The sequence below is a fragment of the Danio rerio genome, chromosome 8 (genome assembly GCF_049306965.1).
Source record: "Danio rerio strain Tuebingen ecotype United States chromosome 8, GRCz12tu, whole genome shotgun sequence".
NCBI classification, from domain to species: Eukaryota; Metazoa; Chordata; class Actinopteri; order Cypriniformes; family Danionidae; genus Danio; species Danio rerio.
Window position 1 is genome coordinate 27,457,145 of NC_133183.1, and position 20,356 is coordinate 27,477,500.

A 20,356-nucleotide genomic window follows, 5' to 3' on the forward strand; every position below is an offset into this window, starting at 1 on the left:
AAATGCAGTGAGTTTCATTAAATTGTTTGTGTTGTGAGAAAATGCAGCGCGTTTTATTAAATTGTTTGCATTGTGAGAAAATGCAGTGCGTTTTTGTAAATTGTTTGTGTTGTGAGAAAATGCAGCGCCTTTTATTAAATTGTTTGCATTGTGAGAAAATGCAGTGCGTTTTTGTAAATTGTTTGTGTTGTGAGAAAATGCAGCGCCTTTTATTAAATCGTAACTTTTTTGGTCAATAAATTAATTTGTATTTAAATAAGTAAATACAGTTTAATAAAGTTTAATCAATAAAGTTGAGCTCAATCTGATCTCATACTCTAAGGCGCTGCAAATTCCTGTGCACTGTCAAAATAAAAGCTAACAAACAGATAATCTTGTCAGTCAATGCCATTAACTGAAAAATATCAAATAATGAACAATATATCAGTCCTGTCAGTTGGGTATAAACATGTAGTACTTTGACATGCAGACTGAAAGAGGCACAAACAATCTTAAGGTATGATTCACAATTGTCAATGGAAGTTACATCTTACACATTAAACACAGTTTATTTAAGCCAAGGATTGTTTCCATAGTTTAGTGAGCACAGACGTGTACCCCGCTGAGCCATATGGCTGCTGGGGTAGCTGGTTGTGACACTGTAGCGAGGATCAGGTCTATAAAGCTATTTATAACCCAGAAAACCTACACTTGCGCTTGCCTCCTGCAAGAACTCAAACAGAGACATCATCGGGCAAGCAGGAAGCACCAGGTCTACTTCCTCTCACTGCTCCTCCATCCTGTTTGGGTGAACAGGCTCTTGTCCTCAGGAGCCCAGCTGGGCCACACGAATTAACAACAGCTGGACTGGCAGCAAAGACATCAGAGGGGCACCGATCCCAACCCAACGCAGGAAGCGGATCCTTGGTCAAACGCAAACACTGAAGCTCTTACATTTAGGAACTGAAAAGGTAATTAAATCCCAGCCTCCTACTTTTTTTGCCCCTAAAAAAGACATTTAACCCTCAGGTTGCTCCAGGGAAACTTTCCTTGTAATTAGATTTTCTTGATGGGTTAGAATGTCTGTCAAATGGGAGGCAACTAGAGGGATTAACTATTGACTTGTAAATGCTGTGACATGTTTGATGAACTAAAAGCTTGCTTTTTGACTTCAGATTAACAATGATTAAAAAAAACATATTTGTATTGGTATTTTTTTCAACATACAGTACAGACAACACACAGAAATGCCAACTAGCTCAGCCGGGGCTCGAACCACTAACCTTCTTGCTGTGAGGAGACAGTGCTACCCACTGTGCCACCAAGTCACCTACAATGCATTAACTAAATACAAAAATGTTCCTGCATTTTAATTCGTTCATTCATTCATTTTATTTTCGGCTTAGTCTCTTTATAATCAGGGGTCGCCACGGCAAAATGAACCCCCAACTTATCCAACACATGTTTTACGCAGCAGAGGCCCTTCCAGCTGCAACCCATCACTGGGAAACAACCATATACACTCATTCACACACACTACGAACAATTAAGCCTACCCAATTCACCTATACCACGTTTTTGAACTTGTGGGGGAAACCAAAGCACCCAGAGGAAACCCACGCAAACACAGGGAGAACATGCAAACCCTACACAGAAACACCAACTGACCCAGCTGAGGCGACCTTCTTGCTGTGCGGCGAACATGCTACCCACTGCGCCACCGTTCAGCCCTATATAAATTTAGTTTGTAAATTCACTTTGGAATATTAACCAACAAAAATTTTTGGTCAAATAAATGCCACTTTTTAAAAAAAAAAATAAAATAAATAAATATATATGTGTGTGTGTGTGTGTGTGTGTGTGTGTGTGTGTGTGTGTGTGTGTGTGTGTGTGTGTGTGTGTGTGTGAATATAAAATCAATAAAAAATAAGAAACTTTATTAATTCCATAATAAAACATGAAATGTTAACATTTACATTTAAATGTGTAAATAAAAATAAATAGAAATTTTAAAGTGATTATTTAAATATAAAAAATTGCCAATGTAAAAACAATTAACAAAAAAAAGATAATACAAAACATCAAAGCAATAATAAATAATTAATTTAAAATGCCTACTTTGAAATGAAATAAAGCATTTAGCAACAGTTTTTTCTGTGCCAATTTGTCAACCAAGTTTCAAAATTCCATTCGACAGGACCCTCATGGGAACAATTAATAAAATCAATTTCTGAAAACCACTTCTTTAAGTGCCACTCAAAGTAGATGTGAAATGGACAGTCACTGGATAATACGACATAATTCGCAATTTTATAGGCAGGGACTTTCAGTATCTATGGATTAATATGTGACCCTAAATCTGTTTATCTCTGATCTAAAATTCAAAAATGACAGAAAAAATCTGGGCACGATGCCTAAATAGTACTCTCAAGGGAATCTCTGGTTCTGCCTGCCGTTTATGAAATTACAGCCTGGTTTATTTCTTTGAAACTGACACTGTCCTTTTGTAGTATCTATTTGAGAGTCCTTGTTGAATTCCGCAGATAAACAAACGCAAAAGGAGACATTCAGCGTGCAAACAAAGACAGTCCTGAAGTCTTTCAGATTGATAAAAGTTTTCCAGGGATCTAACATAAACATCTGAACAAATTCATGAAGCAATTATACAGTCTTCCTACAGTGGCAGCAAGTGATGTTTGGCTTTGCTGTGCCCCTGACAAAAGAAAATAAAGACCACCTTGCATGGCCGTCATGAGTTGAAAGCCAGACGTCTTTGATATTGATCTCAAGCACAGCCTTGTTTTTTTACACAGAAAGAATGAAAGATGAAGTGGTTTCCTCTCTCTTTCACCTGATGCACCACCGCCCGCTTCGCTTCACCTGCGTCAACACATCTTGACGAGAGACCGTCAGGTGCATCTGTGGGGACTAATTTGATTGGACGCGCTTCACTTAATGCTTCCAGATCAGATAACATCAGATGCACCGCTAGGGAGATCAAACCCTCTGAGACTCAGCAGATGAGAGGAGCCTATGATTCTTCCCATATGCAAAGAACAAGAACTAGGACAAAAATTCATCCTCTCCCTAAAAACCAGAAACAGTGTCTTTCCCTGAACAGTACTGACGCCATCAATTGGCATCTTCTTCACAAAGCCACTGTAGTATTGGAGCTTAACGAACCAATATGATTAAGAGGGACTGTTATAAAACTGGTTTAATAACTGTAAGGCTGCTAACCCCTCATTGGCATGTTTGCAAAACCTCTCCGGTTCCTTTTGATCCTGTTAAATTTATCCCTGGATTATGAGGTTTTGAACTAGGGAAAATGCACGAGGGTGGAATGTAAGAAATGCATTTGGGAATTCGAAATTACAGTGGGAAAAAAATGTCTTAATTTACTGTAAGTTTACTTATTTGGTTGACTTTTTACTTAAAACATGGCGTGAGGTGAGACTAGCGAGACAAATGACAACTGCCAATGAGAATCAGAATATCTGTGAAGGTTTTCTCTAGAGATGTCTCGATCAGATATTTAATTTTTTTTGTCCTTAAATTCGAGCCAGCCATTTGATTTTGAGTATCTACCGATACCGAAACCCGATCCGATACTTTTATAATACTTAAGAATAAAGAGGAGTGAAGAAACGGATCCAGGATGTTCCTTATTTTATGTAATCCTTATTTTTATGTAATTAATATTTTAACATTCAACAAGTTATCAAACAGAGCACTTCTGTAAGGTAGCTTGAACTACTTTAGTGCAACAGTAAATATAAAAGAAAGAAAATCTAATATAAAAACAAATGGCACATTAACTTAAAATACCCAACAGGCAATCCCAAGTTTACATATCTCACAGTCTGTTGTGGCAATGTCATCGTTATCAACTTTATAATACCTCCAGACCATGGACATACCCGCGCTTTCCGCTTCAAGCGGCTATCGTGTTTTACTTTGCCAACATTTAACCAATAACGTCATGCCACACGCGTTGCTGTTTCTGTGTAAAGTCAATAAAGAGGTCTAACTCTGCCACCGCATAACTGTAGATGCGTAAAAAATAATAGGAATATATATATACATATATATTCGAGTCCTGATCGGAAGGTAAGGTCCGATTCCGATAAGAGTCTAAAACCTAGTGTTCGGGCCCGATTTGCGATCACGTGATCGGATCTGGACTTTTCTATACTCATTTATAACATTTTAAAGTAAATGTTTGCACCTTGACAGTTTTTTTAGATTCAGTTACATCAGAAAAATCATATATTAATTGTTTATTTAATACAATCATTACCTGAATTAAATCATTGTTTTAAAATAGCAAATAAAAAAAGCATTTCTCTAGGGAAATTTTACATCATAAGAAAAATCTTCATCGCAATTCTCAACAAGATTAAAGCAAACTGCATATTTTATCAGTATCGTGCAGCCTTAGCAGAACATTATAGACAATTTAGCTGAAACCTTACATTTTGGAATGAAAACATGTAAACATACAGGCAAAACTAGAATATCTGTGGCTCCTGACAATACATTGAGATCTTAAGAAGTGAAACAGTCAGTGAAAGAAATGGTATAATCATTTATAACATTATTATCTTTAATACACAGCCTTGGCAAATGGTCTGTATCACATTCTATTGACTTGCAGTTTACGAACCACAGATGACTTCGTTTTCAGCTAAAGTCTTTCTGCAGAAGAAAAAAAAAAATCACCTTAATCTCAAGATGAGCAAACAGCAGGTTTTCATTTTTTAGGTTATCCATCGTATCAGTGCTTAAATACTTTTATAAGCCTTATCGGTGAATGAAAAGATGAATATGTATGGGTTCATGATTGTCTCTGCTAAAATTCAGGCGTGCTATGTCATGATCTGATGCTAATGAGAGCAAGAAAACACTTGTCAAGTATGCCAACTAACAATCTGGAGATTTCAAAGTCTTTCTGTGTTTGTTTTTACTTGTTAACATACATTATTATCACTTCTCAGAGCATTGAAATACCGTGGAGGGTCAGTGATTGTCTGGGAGGGGCGTCACTGGGACACATGTTTGCTCTGAGCGGGACTGTATGCTGATGAGCACAAGCTGGTCTTATCAAAAGAAAAAACAAAACAAGTGTACTGAAAATTGTAGGGGATTACAGGCCAAAATAGTAAAAAATCCCACCTCTCAGTCAATGCTGATTTTACGAGACATAAAAGGAAATGGCACATGACAAGGAAATACACTTTTTGCTAGAGCCTAGACAAATAGGATAGCAAAAGTGACAGACTCTGGTTTCTCGATATGAAAGTGTTCACCCTTTATAGTCATCTCTTCATAGTCATCTCTAAAGTACACCCAAAAACACACATTACAGTAATTCAATCGATGAAGCGATTCCGAACAAGAGGTGTGTGTAAAGAATCAAGACCTATTAAATCAAGGTTAACATAGCTTAATGTAAATAATATTGTCATTTCCATATTTAAAAAAATGAAAGCAATAAATGCAATGCATTGATGAAGTTGAAATCTGGGTGTATGAAATAACAAAATATATTCTCCAATGCTTATATTGCATATAAAAACACTTCAGTAATGACAGATCATAACTTAAAACATTAATGTGATTGTCTTTCAACTGAAAGACTACAAATATGTGAAAACATTCAAATGCAAGTTTTAGAAAATTGTGTTTGTGTTATTGCTACCATTATTAATATTTCTAAGAAAAAAAAGTATTTTAATTAAATAAATCAACAATGGCATTTGAGTTTTACTTGTAGATCTGTAAAAGCATAAAGAAAAACAATGCTGGGAAATGCGAAGTTAAAACACTCTCTGGACCAACAACACTGACATGCTTGCAAAGCATCATAAACAAAACCCCTACGAAGTCCCTCTACAAAACAACCCCTTCATGTTTGTTATGAATAAAATGGCACTTAAAAATAACCTAGCAAACAGTATTTGGTTTGGAAAAGCTGCATGTATCACGTATTCTCCCTCTTCCTCTTTTCTTGACGACAGTACGTTACAGTGACTAAAACACTGCCTGACAGCTTCCCCAGTGCCCGTTATCTCCAGTTTATGAGCCTGTAAACGAGACTGTAACAATAACCGCGCGACCGTAACATGTAACCAGACACATGTGCGTCCAAACTACAACACTTAAGAGAAGTTTGGATCAAACCCAGTCCACTTACCGACTGCAGAAATGTCAAGTTTCTCACGTAATCCCGTTCGGTGTTCAATATCTCATTTAAAACGCACAGTCTCAGGCGAAGCTGACGGTCCGAGTCCTTGCCACTGAGACACTCGTTTTCATGTTGATTGTCCTCCTCAGTGTTTATTTCGCTCATTTTTAAAAACCCGTTGAGTTAAGCGCCTCCAAACAAACTCGATATAAACCAGTTGTTTGAAAACTGAGGTGAAGATGTGGTAATTAATCCATTTAATCCGTAGCGCGCTGCACGCAACCTCGCGCCAGGATGCGGCAGGGGAAAATGTTATTCTGAAACTAAAGAAACTTCTGTAAAAGTAGCGACGCGCAACATCGGAGTCAACCGCAGCGCAATTTGCATCTCATTAAAAACATCTTCCGTTTAAAAAAAAGTCAGACCAGAAAAGTAACCTGGTGCCTGCGGTGTAAATGAAGAAAGTGGTCAGAGAAGCGAAGTGATGTGGAAAAAAAGAGGAGTGCACGTGAAACGATCAGTCACAGTTAAATCACTGGCTAAACTGTGCAGTAAAAGCCGATGAAGCGAGTGCACGAGTGCTCAGTGTGGACTACATGAAAAGTGTTGTGAGAGCTGTGGAGAGAGAGAAGCGAGTCTGCCGCTTAGGCACCGTCTGTAAGTTGCACCGCTTGATCAAAAACGTCATCAGTTTGATAAACTGATACCCCTTCATATCTTTTGATGGGGATCTGAGAAGAAAGCTCATTTTCATCTCTGGTACATTGTCTGATGTTCTTATTGTAGGCTAATGTATATGCTCATTTTAAGGGTTTCACAAAAATAAAAACAGCAGTACTTTTTGAACATCAAAATGATGTTAACTTACATGAGATGATGACTCTAGAGATAAATCTACTAAGCCCCTTTCACACTGCTTATTGATTCTGGGAAATTGCCAGAAAATTGCTGGATTGCCTTCTGTGTGAACACAAACATGTCAAGGGATTTGGTTAGAGACCTAGTAAAAATGCAGTAATCAGTCCCAGAACGAGTGCTGTGTGAACAAAAGCCAGAACCAGTGCCATAAATGATGTGTCGAACATGATGTAGGCCTACTCATGCAACTTATTTGAGCAGCTAATGCGCTATATGCAGAAGAACTTTTAATTTTGCAGTAACCTGGGTCAAACGCTTCCGGTAAACTGTATGTTGTTACAAAATTGGCGCATTTTTTCTTTAAAAATCAATGATCTTAACTGCCTAATTAATATGCAATACAAAATGGGTCTTAGAATGTACAAGAAGTACTGCATTAAATTAAATTTTTCCACACCATGTCTTTAAAATATGAAAATTTATTTTACCCCAGCAATTTCAATGAAGTTTCTGCGCTAGCCTGCTGATCCTTACGAGTATGTGCGTGTGAACGGATTTTCATCTTGTTTTACACATGAACAACTAAATAAATGCTTAAGTCTATTTAATTGATTATATTTTAATAATATTACAACATCGATGCTTTAAAAGGAACCATATAAAATTGAAAAAGTCACATTAACCGTTCACCGGAAGTTTATCAGTATGAGAAGAAACAGCAGCTGTGCATATACCCTATTTAAAAACAGCATTCACAAAAAATGTCCACGTGTCTGTGAATGAGGGAGTGTATCGGTGTTTCCCAGCACTGTGCTGGGTTGCAGCTAGAAGCACATCTGCTGTGTAAAACATGTGAGAAAGTAGTTGGCGGTTCATTCCGCTATAGAGACCCCTGATAATTCAGGGACTAAGCTGAAGGATAATAAATGATAAATGTCCAACTTGACTGAAGCAGAGTCAGTGAGTTTCAGGTTCTGCATGAACACATGCACAGATTCCATTAAATCACTGGCAGTGTGAATGAGCCAAAATCAAATGATCTTGGGTATTAACAGTGTATTTGTCGGAATCATTGTGATAAAGGCTTTAGAAAAGGAGTATTATTTAACATAGTCCAGGACTCCCTATCCCTGCCATGTTTAGTAATGTTTTTTCCATAACAGAAAATACAGCATTAGAGTCAAGTCAGAAAAGCAGAATTAGCTGTATAATATACTGAATGTCATTATTTGGTCATTTTTGGATGAATAAATCAAAATCAGTGCAACCAACTGAATTATGATATTGACTATTATCTTTCATTTTCAAACCACAAGAGATTATTTAATAAAAAATGAGATTTGTATGTTCTGCTTTAGTCTATTTATAACTTTATGAAGATTCAAAACTTTGAAACAGTTGTTCAAAGACCATCTCAAACGGGCACAATGATTTCAGTAAATAAACATTTTTAATGATTTTATGGGAGAATTATGGTTCTTCCTTACAGGGGATCTGTGAGAGCCTTTACTGATCATACTCTGATCGCCAAACCATTGAACATGTCTTTACCTCTCAAATTAGTTTTATTAATTTGCATGTTGTAATGAGGCACTTGTTAAATTAAAGCAAACATTTGAAGTTATATTCACTTGGTGAATTAAAAATTTATTTTAAAAATTATACTATGCAGAGATTTAATACGTATTGATATAAGATGATTAGGGGCAGCAGCCGCAGCACGATGGCGCAAGTCCAAAAACATGTGGTACAGGTGAATTGGGTAAGCTAAATCGTCCGTAGTGTATGTGTGTGAATGAGAGTGTATGGATATTTACCAGTGATGGGTTGCAGCTGGAAGGGCATCCGTTGCAAAAAACATATGCTGGATAAGTTGGCGGTTCATTCTGCTGTGGTGATCCCAGATTAATAAAGAGACTAAGCCAAAAAGAAAATGAATGAATATAAGATGATTAATTATTCTGATAGATTAAACTTTAAATATATAGTTTACAATAAAGCTGTTTTGAAATCCATGTTTGTCCTGAGATTTTGTTTTAAATGGTATTGACCTGTAGGTACCACCAGCAACTTCAAAGCAGTTTAGTAGGAGGAAAAACGTTCCTCCCATAGGCTATATTAAATAGCCAGACAAACGACCAGCTCTGGTGTTGAGCCAAAGAAATTTACCCTACTGAACACACTTCATGCATCCAGGCTAACAGGTGTCTAAACTACTACACTGGATACAAATATGTTGAAATAACTGTGAATATAAAACTAATATGAATATAAAACTGTAGATGAAAAGTAGTCAGATCACCTACCGTCAAAATTACAATGGTAGTGACGCAAATGACATGATCATTGCAGTCAGCTTCCACTGTTTATTTTAATCATTAAAGCCATTAGAACTTCATTTTGTTAAAATAAGTCTTAACAGTCTAAATCTGTCATTTTAAAACACATGGGGTATTCTGGTAAATATACATAGGCTATTAATATTAATTACCAGAACTATCATTTTTGTTTCTGTGTCCACACAGAAGTCACTTTAGTTAACAAGAAAGGGAGTAAATGGTGACAGAAATGGTTGAACTGTCTCTGTAAATGTTAGTTTGTTTGTTCTGATGTACAGAAGGTTGTCGAGGCTTTGTTCATACCGTGTGTGCCCTTGAGGTGATGCATCCTCAGCATGACAATCAGCCATCAGTGCCTGTCCACATCCTGTTTACACCATCACAAAAGACTAGAGTCAAGTTCTCATCGCTCTCACACTAAAATATTTGGCCACTAAACCACCAGACTCCACCAAATGAATGGACAAAAACGTAAAGGTTAGGAATGAGTCTTTGGCCTGGTTTGAATCACTTTACCCCACAGGAGTCGTTCAGCTCCAAGCATTTCATAGCTGTGCGACATTTGAGAGGTGTCAATAACCGCTGGTCCTGCTTTACTTGGCTGCCCACACTAACTAAACATACTAGAGAAGTCTAAAGTTGTCATTGTTTGCTTTGGTGTGACTTAAATATTACTTTTTACCGAAAACTTAAACAAATATAGGTGACAAACATGTAAATACAATCAATAAATTTGTTACTTCAACCAAACCGGTAGCGTAATCACTCTGTCAAATGTTCTGTGACCGACCGCCATCTTGTGGCGGCAAAAGGCAACATAACAAAAACTCTGACTTTTTGTCCGTCTGAGATTATAACTCACTTAAAATATATATTTTAAACAAATAATATATGTTTTAATTAATAATTATAGCTTAATTTCCTCACCTCTATTATTTTAAACGACCTGACCAGATCAATCGATGAACGTACACACGTGACGTTTTTTTTTCACAGATGATGTTTTGAAGGAAATCAGAATCGACAGTTGACGGTTGACAAGTATCAAATGAGGTAATAATATCCACATTTTCTTTTTTCTGATTGATAAATTATTCAATATAACAAATATTTTTAATCTTATAGTCCTAATAATAAGTGCGATAAAACAGTTTGGAGCATAATTATGGAACAAACATTTGTTTTTTAAATTTGTTTGCTTAAAATTTAACTTTACTGTATACTAAAGATTATTAAAAGACGAAAAAGGAATTTAATATTTAATTAAATATTAATTTAAATCTGCTGAAAGGATACATGTTGAACAAGATATTTAACAGTAACGTCATACATGCTATTTCAGAACCCTGACTTGCCATGAAGATATCTGAAGATATACACCAAGTTAACTTACCAGTCAAAAGTTTGGGGTCAGTTTTTTTCATGTTTTTTTTTTTTTTTTAGTTATTCTGTTAATCAGGGAGGCATTTATGTAAAGAAATGTTAAATTGTTAAATATTTATAAAAATATAAATAACTGCTTTCTTATTGTATGTAGTTTTAAATGAAATTATTACTCTTGTCATTATTGCTTTTATTACTAATACCATTAATAATAATAATAGTTATAATGATATTAATTAATATTAGAGTGATTTCTGAAGGATCATGTGACTCTGAAGACTTAGTAATGAAGCTGAAAATTCATCTTTAAAACTCCTGTAATAAATGAATAAATGAAATGATAAACTACTTTGAACAGTTATTTTATAGTGCAATCACATTTCACAGTTTTACAATTTGTATTGTATTTTTGATTAAATAAATGCAGCCTTGGTCAGCAGGATAAGCTTATTTTAAAACATATAAAAATTATACTGACCACACACTTTTGACCGGTATTGTATATGGAATGATTTTGAGATTATAGGAGCTGAAAACAACACATAAAGCATAAGCATAAAACTGTTATTGAAGGTTTACATTGCAAATCAGATTAGAAGCACTTGTTTGGCATCTCATATAATAGAGCCACTAAAAATAAATAAATATACGTAAATAAATGTAATTATTTGCTGTGAACATTCTGTGTGGGCCTATAACTAATACTATATTTGTTTGTATTGTAAATTTTTCACATTTCTCAATATTTCCATTTTCTAAGGCAAAAACTAATTTAAAATATGAATACTTAAATTTTAAAACAAATAATTAGATAAAAAGCAAACAATTACATTTTCTTGCAAACGGTTAATTTTAAATAAAAATATGATAAATAATTTATTAAAAGACACTGTCATACTGAAAATCTACTGACAGCTTGGCTAGACTATTGCTCCTCTTCTGTGTCACAGTAATGGCTCTCTCCACACTTTGGCTGGTCTTAATGCTCTGGACGTCGCTGTTCTCCGACAGTCAGTGTAGCACTTTAAGCCAAGCTGAACTGCAAGAACTGGAGCAGATCCACACCTGGGTTGTCTCACGTAGCTTCCCCTGCAGTGTTACCTGTGGACTCGGCCTCCTAACTCAAGAACTCTGTCCTATTGGAGTGACCAGAAACATCTCCACAAGTTCCTGCAAGCTGAGGACCATAAGCTGCCTGGACTCCTGGCAGTGTGGCCTAAAGACCCAAACCGCTACTGTTGGTCGGCGACTGGTGCTCGATTGCTTGGAGGAGGTGATGGAAGCCATGGGTCGCTTTTCCTTTGTAGTGTCTTGGCGCTTTGCATTTGCCATCATCACCACCGATGATTCCTTATTCACCCGTTATGAAGCCCTTAGCCTGGACAAGGTGGTGCTAGACCCTCTCAGAGAGGAGGACTCTGGGACGTATCGCTGTGATGTACTGGACACCGGTAAACGAAGAGTGAAGAGGATGTACAAAGGCGTGAAGGTGTTGTCTCCTAAAGATCTGAGTTTAGACTTCGCTCAAGGTCTGATTCACTGGGAAATCCCTGAGAGCCGGTTTGCTAACCTCACTAGCTCAAGAAAAGTGTATTCCAGCAGCACAATCAGGAATATTGTGATTATCAGTGTGCCTTTATCTTTTGCAATCGCGGTGGTCATCTTTATATTCTTGTTTTGTTACTCTAGAAGAGCAAGAAGAGCAGCTCACCTTTGCCAGGACAACATTTGATTGATTAAAGAGTTAACTGAAGATCCCAAAATAACCTCAGGCTTATTTAGTCCTACGAGTCACAGATGTGTTAAGAATGAGTTTGACCTTGTCACTAATGTGTGGGATTAAAAAACATGTTCCAACTACTGTGTACTATTTATAGAGCCGAGTTGTTAATGAACTTTAAAAAAAAACATTCAAGTTTGTGTTAAAAGTGATAAACAGTTCACTTAATCAACAATCATCAGTCATTAGTGACTCATTGTGATGTTCATGAATCCTGTGTTATGCTTCTGGAAGTAGCCATCACAAGTTGGTGAGCTGTGGTCATAAAGGGATGGATAGGGTAAGTAACAATACTCTGGTTGGCTGTAGAGCTTAAACAATGTAATGTGTATTTATATAGCGCATTTATTGTGTATGGCCATACACCCAAAGCTCTTCACAATCATGAGGGAGGTCTCTTCACACGAACACTAGTGTGCAGCATCCACTTGGATGATACGACGGCAGCCATAGGACAACGGCGCCAGTGCGCTCACCACACACCAACTATTGGTGGAGTGGAGAGACAGTGATAGAGCCAATTTGGTGGATGGGGATGATTGGGAGGTCATAAGGGCAGATGGAGGAAACCTGGCCAGGACATCAGGATTACACCCCTATTCTTTAAGACAAGTGCCATGGAATTTTTGAAATTAAACATTTTTAATTTTTAAGACAGCACTCACTGACACTATAGCGTCCCCTTCACTTTACTGGGGCTTTAGCACTCACACAGACCACATGTTAAGTGCCCCCTGCTGGCCTCACTAACACCACTTCCAACAGCAACCTAGTTTTCCCATGTGGTCTCCCATCCAGGTACTGACCAACGCTCAATTGGTACTTAAAATGTGCAATCACAATATCCCTGATATCCAGTGTATTACTTATACGTTGACTAAAACCTATTTATGATATAAAAGAGTGAATTTTGACGAACAGTGAAAAGTTTGCATTCCTGCTCTGATAAATGTTTTTCCATGAAAGACCCTTACTGTTTTACTTTAACTTCCATGTGCGATATATGAGCATATTTTATACACACCATGAGTCAGATTTTACTTTAATTAAGTTATATGTAGATAGGCAAGGGGCGATAACCGGTTTCAAGGTTTACCAAGGTTCGAAAGTGTCAGGATATTAAAACCGCAAAAACGCTTTGTTATACCATTTCTAAGGTCTATAGTTTTTTTTTTCATGTGTTGTAAGGAAATCTGTGTTTTTGAAACTAATAAAGATAGAATTCAATGGTTTATTTTAATTATGTAGCCTCACATTTACTGTTCCAAAATATTTTAAATCATTCCTAAAATGTAATATATTGTGTTTAATGAGGAAAAAGTAATTAAAAAACATTATTTTACCGCAGTAAACACAATACTGTGATAACGTGATATTTTTATCCAAGGTTATCATACTGTCAGAAACTTATACCAGCCATGCTTATATGTAGATTGAAACCTATGTTACTTCACCAAAAATTTGAACTGATTGGGTAGTCTTTCGGTAGGCTAGATCTACCAGTTTACAGGGGCTGTGAATATACAATTTTATTATTAATTATACATAATTATTATTATTTAAGAGATATCAGTGCAAACCATTTTCCTATTATTTAAAGGGCAGACCCCCACGCACATCTTGTTTTGACATCCTTTGAAGAGATCAAGCGTTAATTAGAGGGTCAAGCACCCATAATTTGCCGTCGTTGACACATTACACCAGTCTGATCCTATTATACAAGGCAGGATGGATTCATACAGTTAGGTTGTTCATAAAAAAGACACGAGAGGCAGCCAGTGTGGTTCATCACTTCCAAAGTTTGATTGTTTGGTTAGAACTTTTGAGATCTTCGGCAATCGTTTGTTTGTAGCGAGTGGTATTTGAGTTACTTTTGCCTTTCTATAAGCTTGATTTCGTTTCTGATCTCTGTTATGTACAAGTATTTTTTTATCTGCCAGTAATGGCTGAAAAATTCCAGTGCATTGTCTGAAATAGTATAAGGCAACATAAATCACATTCAATCACAATCACATGTCATGTTTTGACCACGTCTACACGTTGCTGATATGTGATCAGCTGGTCAGATATTTTAGGGTGTCCGCGGGGTCTCAAAAAGTAAAAAAAAAAATCAATAACAAAATTTCAGGCCTTAAAAAGTTTTAAATTTACTCAAATATGGTTGTGTAGGTCTTAAATCATTTGTCCATGTAAAGCTATTCATGTGAGCCAATCCAATCACCAGCAAAACATCTCAATAAAACATTTAACAAAAGTCAAATTAAATGTACAGTTTTGAAAACTTTTTTTAAAGAGCCCATATTATACATGAAATAAGGTCATATCTTGGTTGTAAGGGTCTCCAACAACAGTCTAATATGCATGCAAGGTCAAAAAACACTTTCATGGTCTTATAATCTGCATTTATTTTTATCTAATTATCCCAGTGACTCCTGTATGAATCGTCCAGTGATTCATTTGTTCCCAAACCCCTCCTTAGCGCGAAGCTAATCTGCGCTGATTGGGCCGATGACAGTCTGTCGCGATTGGTCGACTGCCTTCAGTCAGAGAGGGAAATGGCCAATAGCTAATCAGCAATTTAAAAAGTAATCACAGTTCATACACGCTCGATAGTGTAGAAGTGGACTTTAGCTGCCACACTATGGCGAGTGGATAGTGCCACGGATAACCGAACGAAGGAGACAGTCGTGTACTCGCCATACCACACACACACAAAAACACACACACACCTCCGGATGACAACGCTCCCGCTTCAGCCCGCACCCGCCAGGTTTTAGCCTGAGAACCCGCTCCGTTTTCTGCCCGCCGCGCCCGGTCCCGCTAGAGCGGAGAACACAACCAAATATCACCCAGTATACAGTCCAGACAGCCAAGCTGTCTGTATCAAAACACACACACAGCACAAAGTACACAAAGCTCGTTCGTTCGTTCGCTCTCTCTCTCTCTCTCTCTCCCCGCGCCAGATTTCTGCGGCGCGGGAATAAATTTCCGAATAAATCGCGGGAGCAGAACTCTAGCACGGAGCTCCATAAACAAACAGCACGAGGCTGAATCCAGCTTCTTATTCGCAGCTTCTTATTGACGCTATGCGGTCCACCTTAAAAACCGCGACGCTTCCGTTTTTCAGCTTCTTATTCGCGCTCATCTCAGGGACCGTGTTTATTTATGTTCCTTTTTGAAAAATGAAAAATGCTAAATGAAACTGATATAAGATAGAAAACGGGCTGCAAGCATGAAATCTAATTGCATCATTGATTAATTATTGACAGTGCCATCGTTTGAGTACAATATATTTCTGTTTTTTTTTCAGAAATAGTCCTTTATGAAGACTTCACATGACCCACCTATGAATAGACAGTGCCTGCCTCAGCAAGGATTTTAGATACAAAATAATTGTTTTATTAATTCAAGTTGTAAAAGTTAATGCATATGTTTTATCTGCAAATACAATTTGTATTAGATTTCAGTAGCTTTTTCTGACACCCACGCCTGTAAATACAATTCAAGTTTTGTTAAACCTGTTGTTTCAAAGAACAGACAATGCACTTCTTATACACCTTTTTATACACCTTTTTATACACCTTATACAAATAAATGTGAATTGAACTGAATGAGCTATTGCATAATTGAATACTGTACCATGTTCTCTCTAATATTACACAACAGGTTAATAGTATACGTCTATACACGCGTCTGCATATGTATAAATATTTATAATTCTATCCCATTGAGAAGACAGACCTAAAAACGGTCAAAATACAGTCATTTCAATAAATGCCCAGTTGGAGGTGCTATATGCCAAGTTTTTTGCATATTCATTTAATGTTTTATTTTTAACTTTTATGTATTTGTGTGCCTACTACATACTATGTATGTGTGTACTATAAACTATGTGTGTGTGTGTGTGTGTGTGTGTGTGTGTGTGTGTGTGTGTGTGTGTGTTCACATTAAAAATGTTTAACACTAAAGATAATAAAAGTATGTTTGTGTTATAAATTTACACAAAATAAAGATGCCAATACATAATCATTTAATAATAATGATTTATTATTATTATTATTAATAATATTAAGAATTATTATTATTATTAATTTTTATTATTAGTAGTAATAGTAGTAGTGAAATAAAAATATTTTACAATGCACTTATACATATTGTACTAAAATAAATGCCAATTAATCTATATACCTTATAAAAATTTATTAATATGTACCTATTTATAAATATGTGTGTAAAATATGTCTCTCTCTCTCTCTCTCTCTCTCTCTCTCTCTCTCTCTCTCTATATATATATATATATATATATTCATACACAGTACACAATACATTTTCCTGTGTCTGTGTTTATTTAAGTGTATGTATATGTATTCATTCATTTTCTTTTCGGCTTGTTCCCTTTATTAAACTTTGGTCGCCCCAGCGGAATGACCGCCAACTTCTCCAGGACATGGTTTATGCAGCGGATGCCCTTCCAGCTGCAACCCATCTCTGGGAAACATCCACAGTCGTACACTATGGACAATTTAGCCTTCCCAATTTAACTGTACTGCATGTCTTTGGACTGTGGGGGAAACCGAGCACCCAGAGGAAACCCACGTGAAAGCGGGGAGAACATGCAAAAACAGAAAGGCCAACTGACCAAGTCAAGGCTCGAACCAGCAACCTTCTTGCTGTGATGCGACAGTGCTACCCACATCGCCACCATGTCGGCCCTGTGTGTGTATATATATATATATATATATATATATATATATATATATATATATATATATATATATACAAATTAACTATATACCTATACAAATTTACATAAATTTAACAGTACTAATACTACTAATATTAATATAAATGATAAAAATAAAAAATATTAATAATATTATTATTAATTCTATTATTATTATTATTAAGCTTATTGTTGGTATTTTATTTAAAAAATTACAAGAAGCTTATACATATTGTACTTGTCTATCACAACACCAGAAATAAGATTATACACAAATTAAACACTAGCATTTTCAGGCTAGGTACCACTAGTTAATTTTGACACAGCAGAACAGTTTTGTTCCAATGCACTCTTGGCACAATTGGTGGCGCTGTATCTCAGCTGTCTTTGAGGGTGCGTTGAAAATCTTACTTGGGTCTTGTAGACAATCTTCCCATCTATCAGTAAACCCAGATTCATATTAATTTACTCTACTAATTTTAGGTTATTGACCTCTGAACTTGCCATAAATCGCAATACAGCAAGGCAAAAACAGGTATGTACCATTGCACTCTGCACAATTGGTGATGCTTTATCTCAGCAGTTTCTGAGGGTGCGTAGAATATCTCACTGAGGTCTTGTAGACAATGTTCCCCTCTATCAGCAAACCCAGATTCATACCACATTACTGTACCATTTTCTGGTTATTGACCCTTTAAACTTGCCATTAATCGCAATACAGCTATGTACCATTGCACTCTTGGCACAATTGGTGGCACTGTATCTCATCGGTTTTTGAGGGTGCGTTGAATATCTCACTGAGGTCTTGTAGACAATGTTCCAATCTATCAGCAAACCCATATTCATAGCATATTACTTTAACAATTTTAGGCTATTGACCTCTGAACTTGCCAAAAATTGTAATACAGCTAAGTACCATTGCACTCTTTGCACAATTGGTGGCGCTATATCTCAGCAGTCTTTGAGGGTGCGTTGAATATCTCACTGGGGTCTTATAGACAATGTTCCAATCTATCGGCAAACCTAGATTCATACCACATTACTGTACCAATTTTAGGTTCTTGACCTCTAAACTTGCCAAAAATCGCAATACAGCAAGGCAAAAACAGCTATGGACCATTGCACTCTTTGCACAATTGGTGGCGCTATATCTCAGCGGTCTTTTAGGGTGCGTTGAATATCTCACTAGGATCTTATAGACAATGTTCCAATCTATCAGCAAACCCAGATTCATATCACATTACTGTACCAATTTTAGGTTATTGACTTCTGAACTTGCAAAAAATCGCAATACAGCAAAGTACCATTACACTCTTGACACATTTGGTGGCGCTATATCTCAGCAGTCTTTGAGGGTGCGTTGAATATCTCACTGGGATCTTGTAGACAATGTTCCAATCTATCAGCAAACCCAGATTTATACCACATTACTGTACCAATTTTAGGTTATTGACCTCTGAACTTGCAAAAAAATCGCTTACAGCGAAGTACCATTGCACTTTTGACACAATTGGTGGCGCTATACCTCAGCAGTCTTTGAGGGTGCGTTGAATATCTCATTGAGGTCTTGTAGACAATGTTCCAATCTATCAGCAAACCCAGATTCATACCACATTACTGTACATTTTTCTGGTTATTGATCTCTAAACTTGCCATGAATCACAATACAGCAAGGCAAAAACAGCTGTACCATTGCACTCTTTGCACAATTGGTGGCGCTATATCTCAGCAGTCTTTGAGGGTGCGTTGAATATCTCACTGAGGTCTTGTAGACAATGTTCCAATCTATCAGCAAACCCAGATTCATACCACATTACTGTACCAATTTTAGGCTATTGACCTCTAAACTTGCCAAAAATCGCAATACAGCTAAGTACCATTGCACTCTTGACACAATTGGTGGCGCTATATCATAGCAGTCTTTGAGGGTGCGTTGAATATCTCACTGGCATCTTGTAGACAATGTTCCAATTTATCAGCAAACCCAGATTCATACCACATTACTGTACCAATTTTAGGTTATTGATCTCTAAACTTGCCATAAATAGCAATGCAGCAAGGCAAAAACAGTCCTATTGCACTCTTTGCACAATTGGTGGCGCTATATCTCAGCAGTCTTTGAGGGTGCGTTGAATATCTCACTGGGATCTTATAGACAATGTTCCAATCTATCAGCAAACCCAGATTCATATCACATTACTGTACCAATTTTAGGTTATTGACTTCTGAACTTGCAAAAAATCGCAATACAGCAAAGTACCATTGCACTCTTGACACATTTGGTGGCGCTATATCTCAGCAGTCTATGAGGGTGCGTTGAATATCTCACTGGGATCTTGTAGAAAATGTTCCAATCTATCAGCAAACCCAGATTCATACCACATTACTGTACCAATTTTAGGTTATTGACCTCTGAATTTGCAAAAAAATCGCTTACAGCGAAGTACCATTGCACTCTTGACACAATTGGTGGCGCTATACCTCAGCAGTCTTTGAGGGTGCGTTAAATATCTCATTGAGGTCTTGTAGACAATGTTCCAATCTATCAGCAAACCCAGATTCATACCACATTACTGTACATTTTTCTGCTTATTGATCTCTAAACTTGCCATGAATCGCAATACAGCAAGGCAAAAACAGCTATGTACCATTGCACTCTTTGCACAATTGGTGGCGCTATATCTCAGCAGTCTTTAAGGGTGCGTTGAATATCTCACTGAGGTCTTGTAGACAATGTTCCAATCTATCAGCAAACCCAGATTCATACCACATTACTGTACATTTTTCTGGTTATTGATCTCTAAACTTGCTATAAATCGCAATACAGCAATGCACAAACAGCTGTACCATTGCACTCAACCAAAGCTCATTCAAAAAATCTCGCGGACGTTTATGGAGAACGCGATTTATCTAGCCGGAGGTACGTATGGCTGCATTTCGTTTTTTTAAGCATACGCTACGGGGCGGTGTGACGCCGTTCGTCTTCATGCTCACCGGCAGCTCGTCATGTACGTCTGCAAAGTTGAGACGCAGACAGGAGCTGACCTCAACAACGGCGGCAACCCGACAATCCGGTTCTAGTCCGAAGAACAGCGGTTTCAGAAATC

At 36.9% G+C, this 20,356-nt stretch overlaps 2 protein-coding genes across 9 annotated transcripts in view; one reads left to right on the top strand and one right to left on the bottom strand.

The window, feature by feature from the left end:
• prex1 (phosphatidylinositol-3,4,5-trisphosphate-dependent Rac exchange factor 1) overlaps nt 1-20,356 on the bottom strand; it is a 161,155-nt gene that overhangs the window by 135,628 nt on the left and 5,171 nt on the right. The window contains exons 1-3 of one of the 7 annotated variants that reach the window (XM_073910420.1): nt 10,291-10,388; nt 9,667-9,730; nt 8,842-8,941 (exon numbers count right to left, since the gene is read on the bottom strand). In XM_073910420.1, coding sequence (XP_073766521.1) covers nt 8,842-8,941; nt 9,667-9,713 — 147 coding nt within the window. In that variant the 5' untranslated portion in view covers nt 9,714-9,730; nt 10,291-10,388. Of the gene's footprint in view, nt 1-6,175; nt 6,761-8,841; nt 8,942-9,666; nt 9,731-9,879; nt 10,165-10,290; nt 10,389-20,356 lie in introns of those variants that run through there. The other 6 variants (XM_073910419.1, XM_073910421.1, XM_073910422.1 and 3 more) reach the window with 6 other exon arrangements.
• Nucleotides 10,316-14,612, top strand: tmem81 (transmembrane protein 81). Of its 2 annotated transcripts, XM_073910424.1 has the most exons (3): nt 10,321-10,416; nt 10,706-10,772; nt 11,697-14,612. In XM_073910424.1, the coding sequence occupies exon 3, from the start codon at nt 11,699-11,701 to the stop codon at nt 12,476-12,478; it is 780 nt and encodes a 259-aa protein (XP_073766525.1). In that variant the 5' UTR covers nt 10,321-10,416; nt 10,706-10,772; nt 11,697-11,698; the 3' UTR covers nt 12,479-14,612. The 2 variants fall into 2 exon arrangements, with proteins under 2 accessions (XP_009302307.1, XP_073766525.1); XM_009304032.3 differs by lacking the exon at nt 10,706-10,772 and having other exon boundaries at nt 10,316-10,416.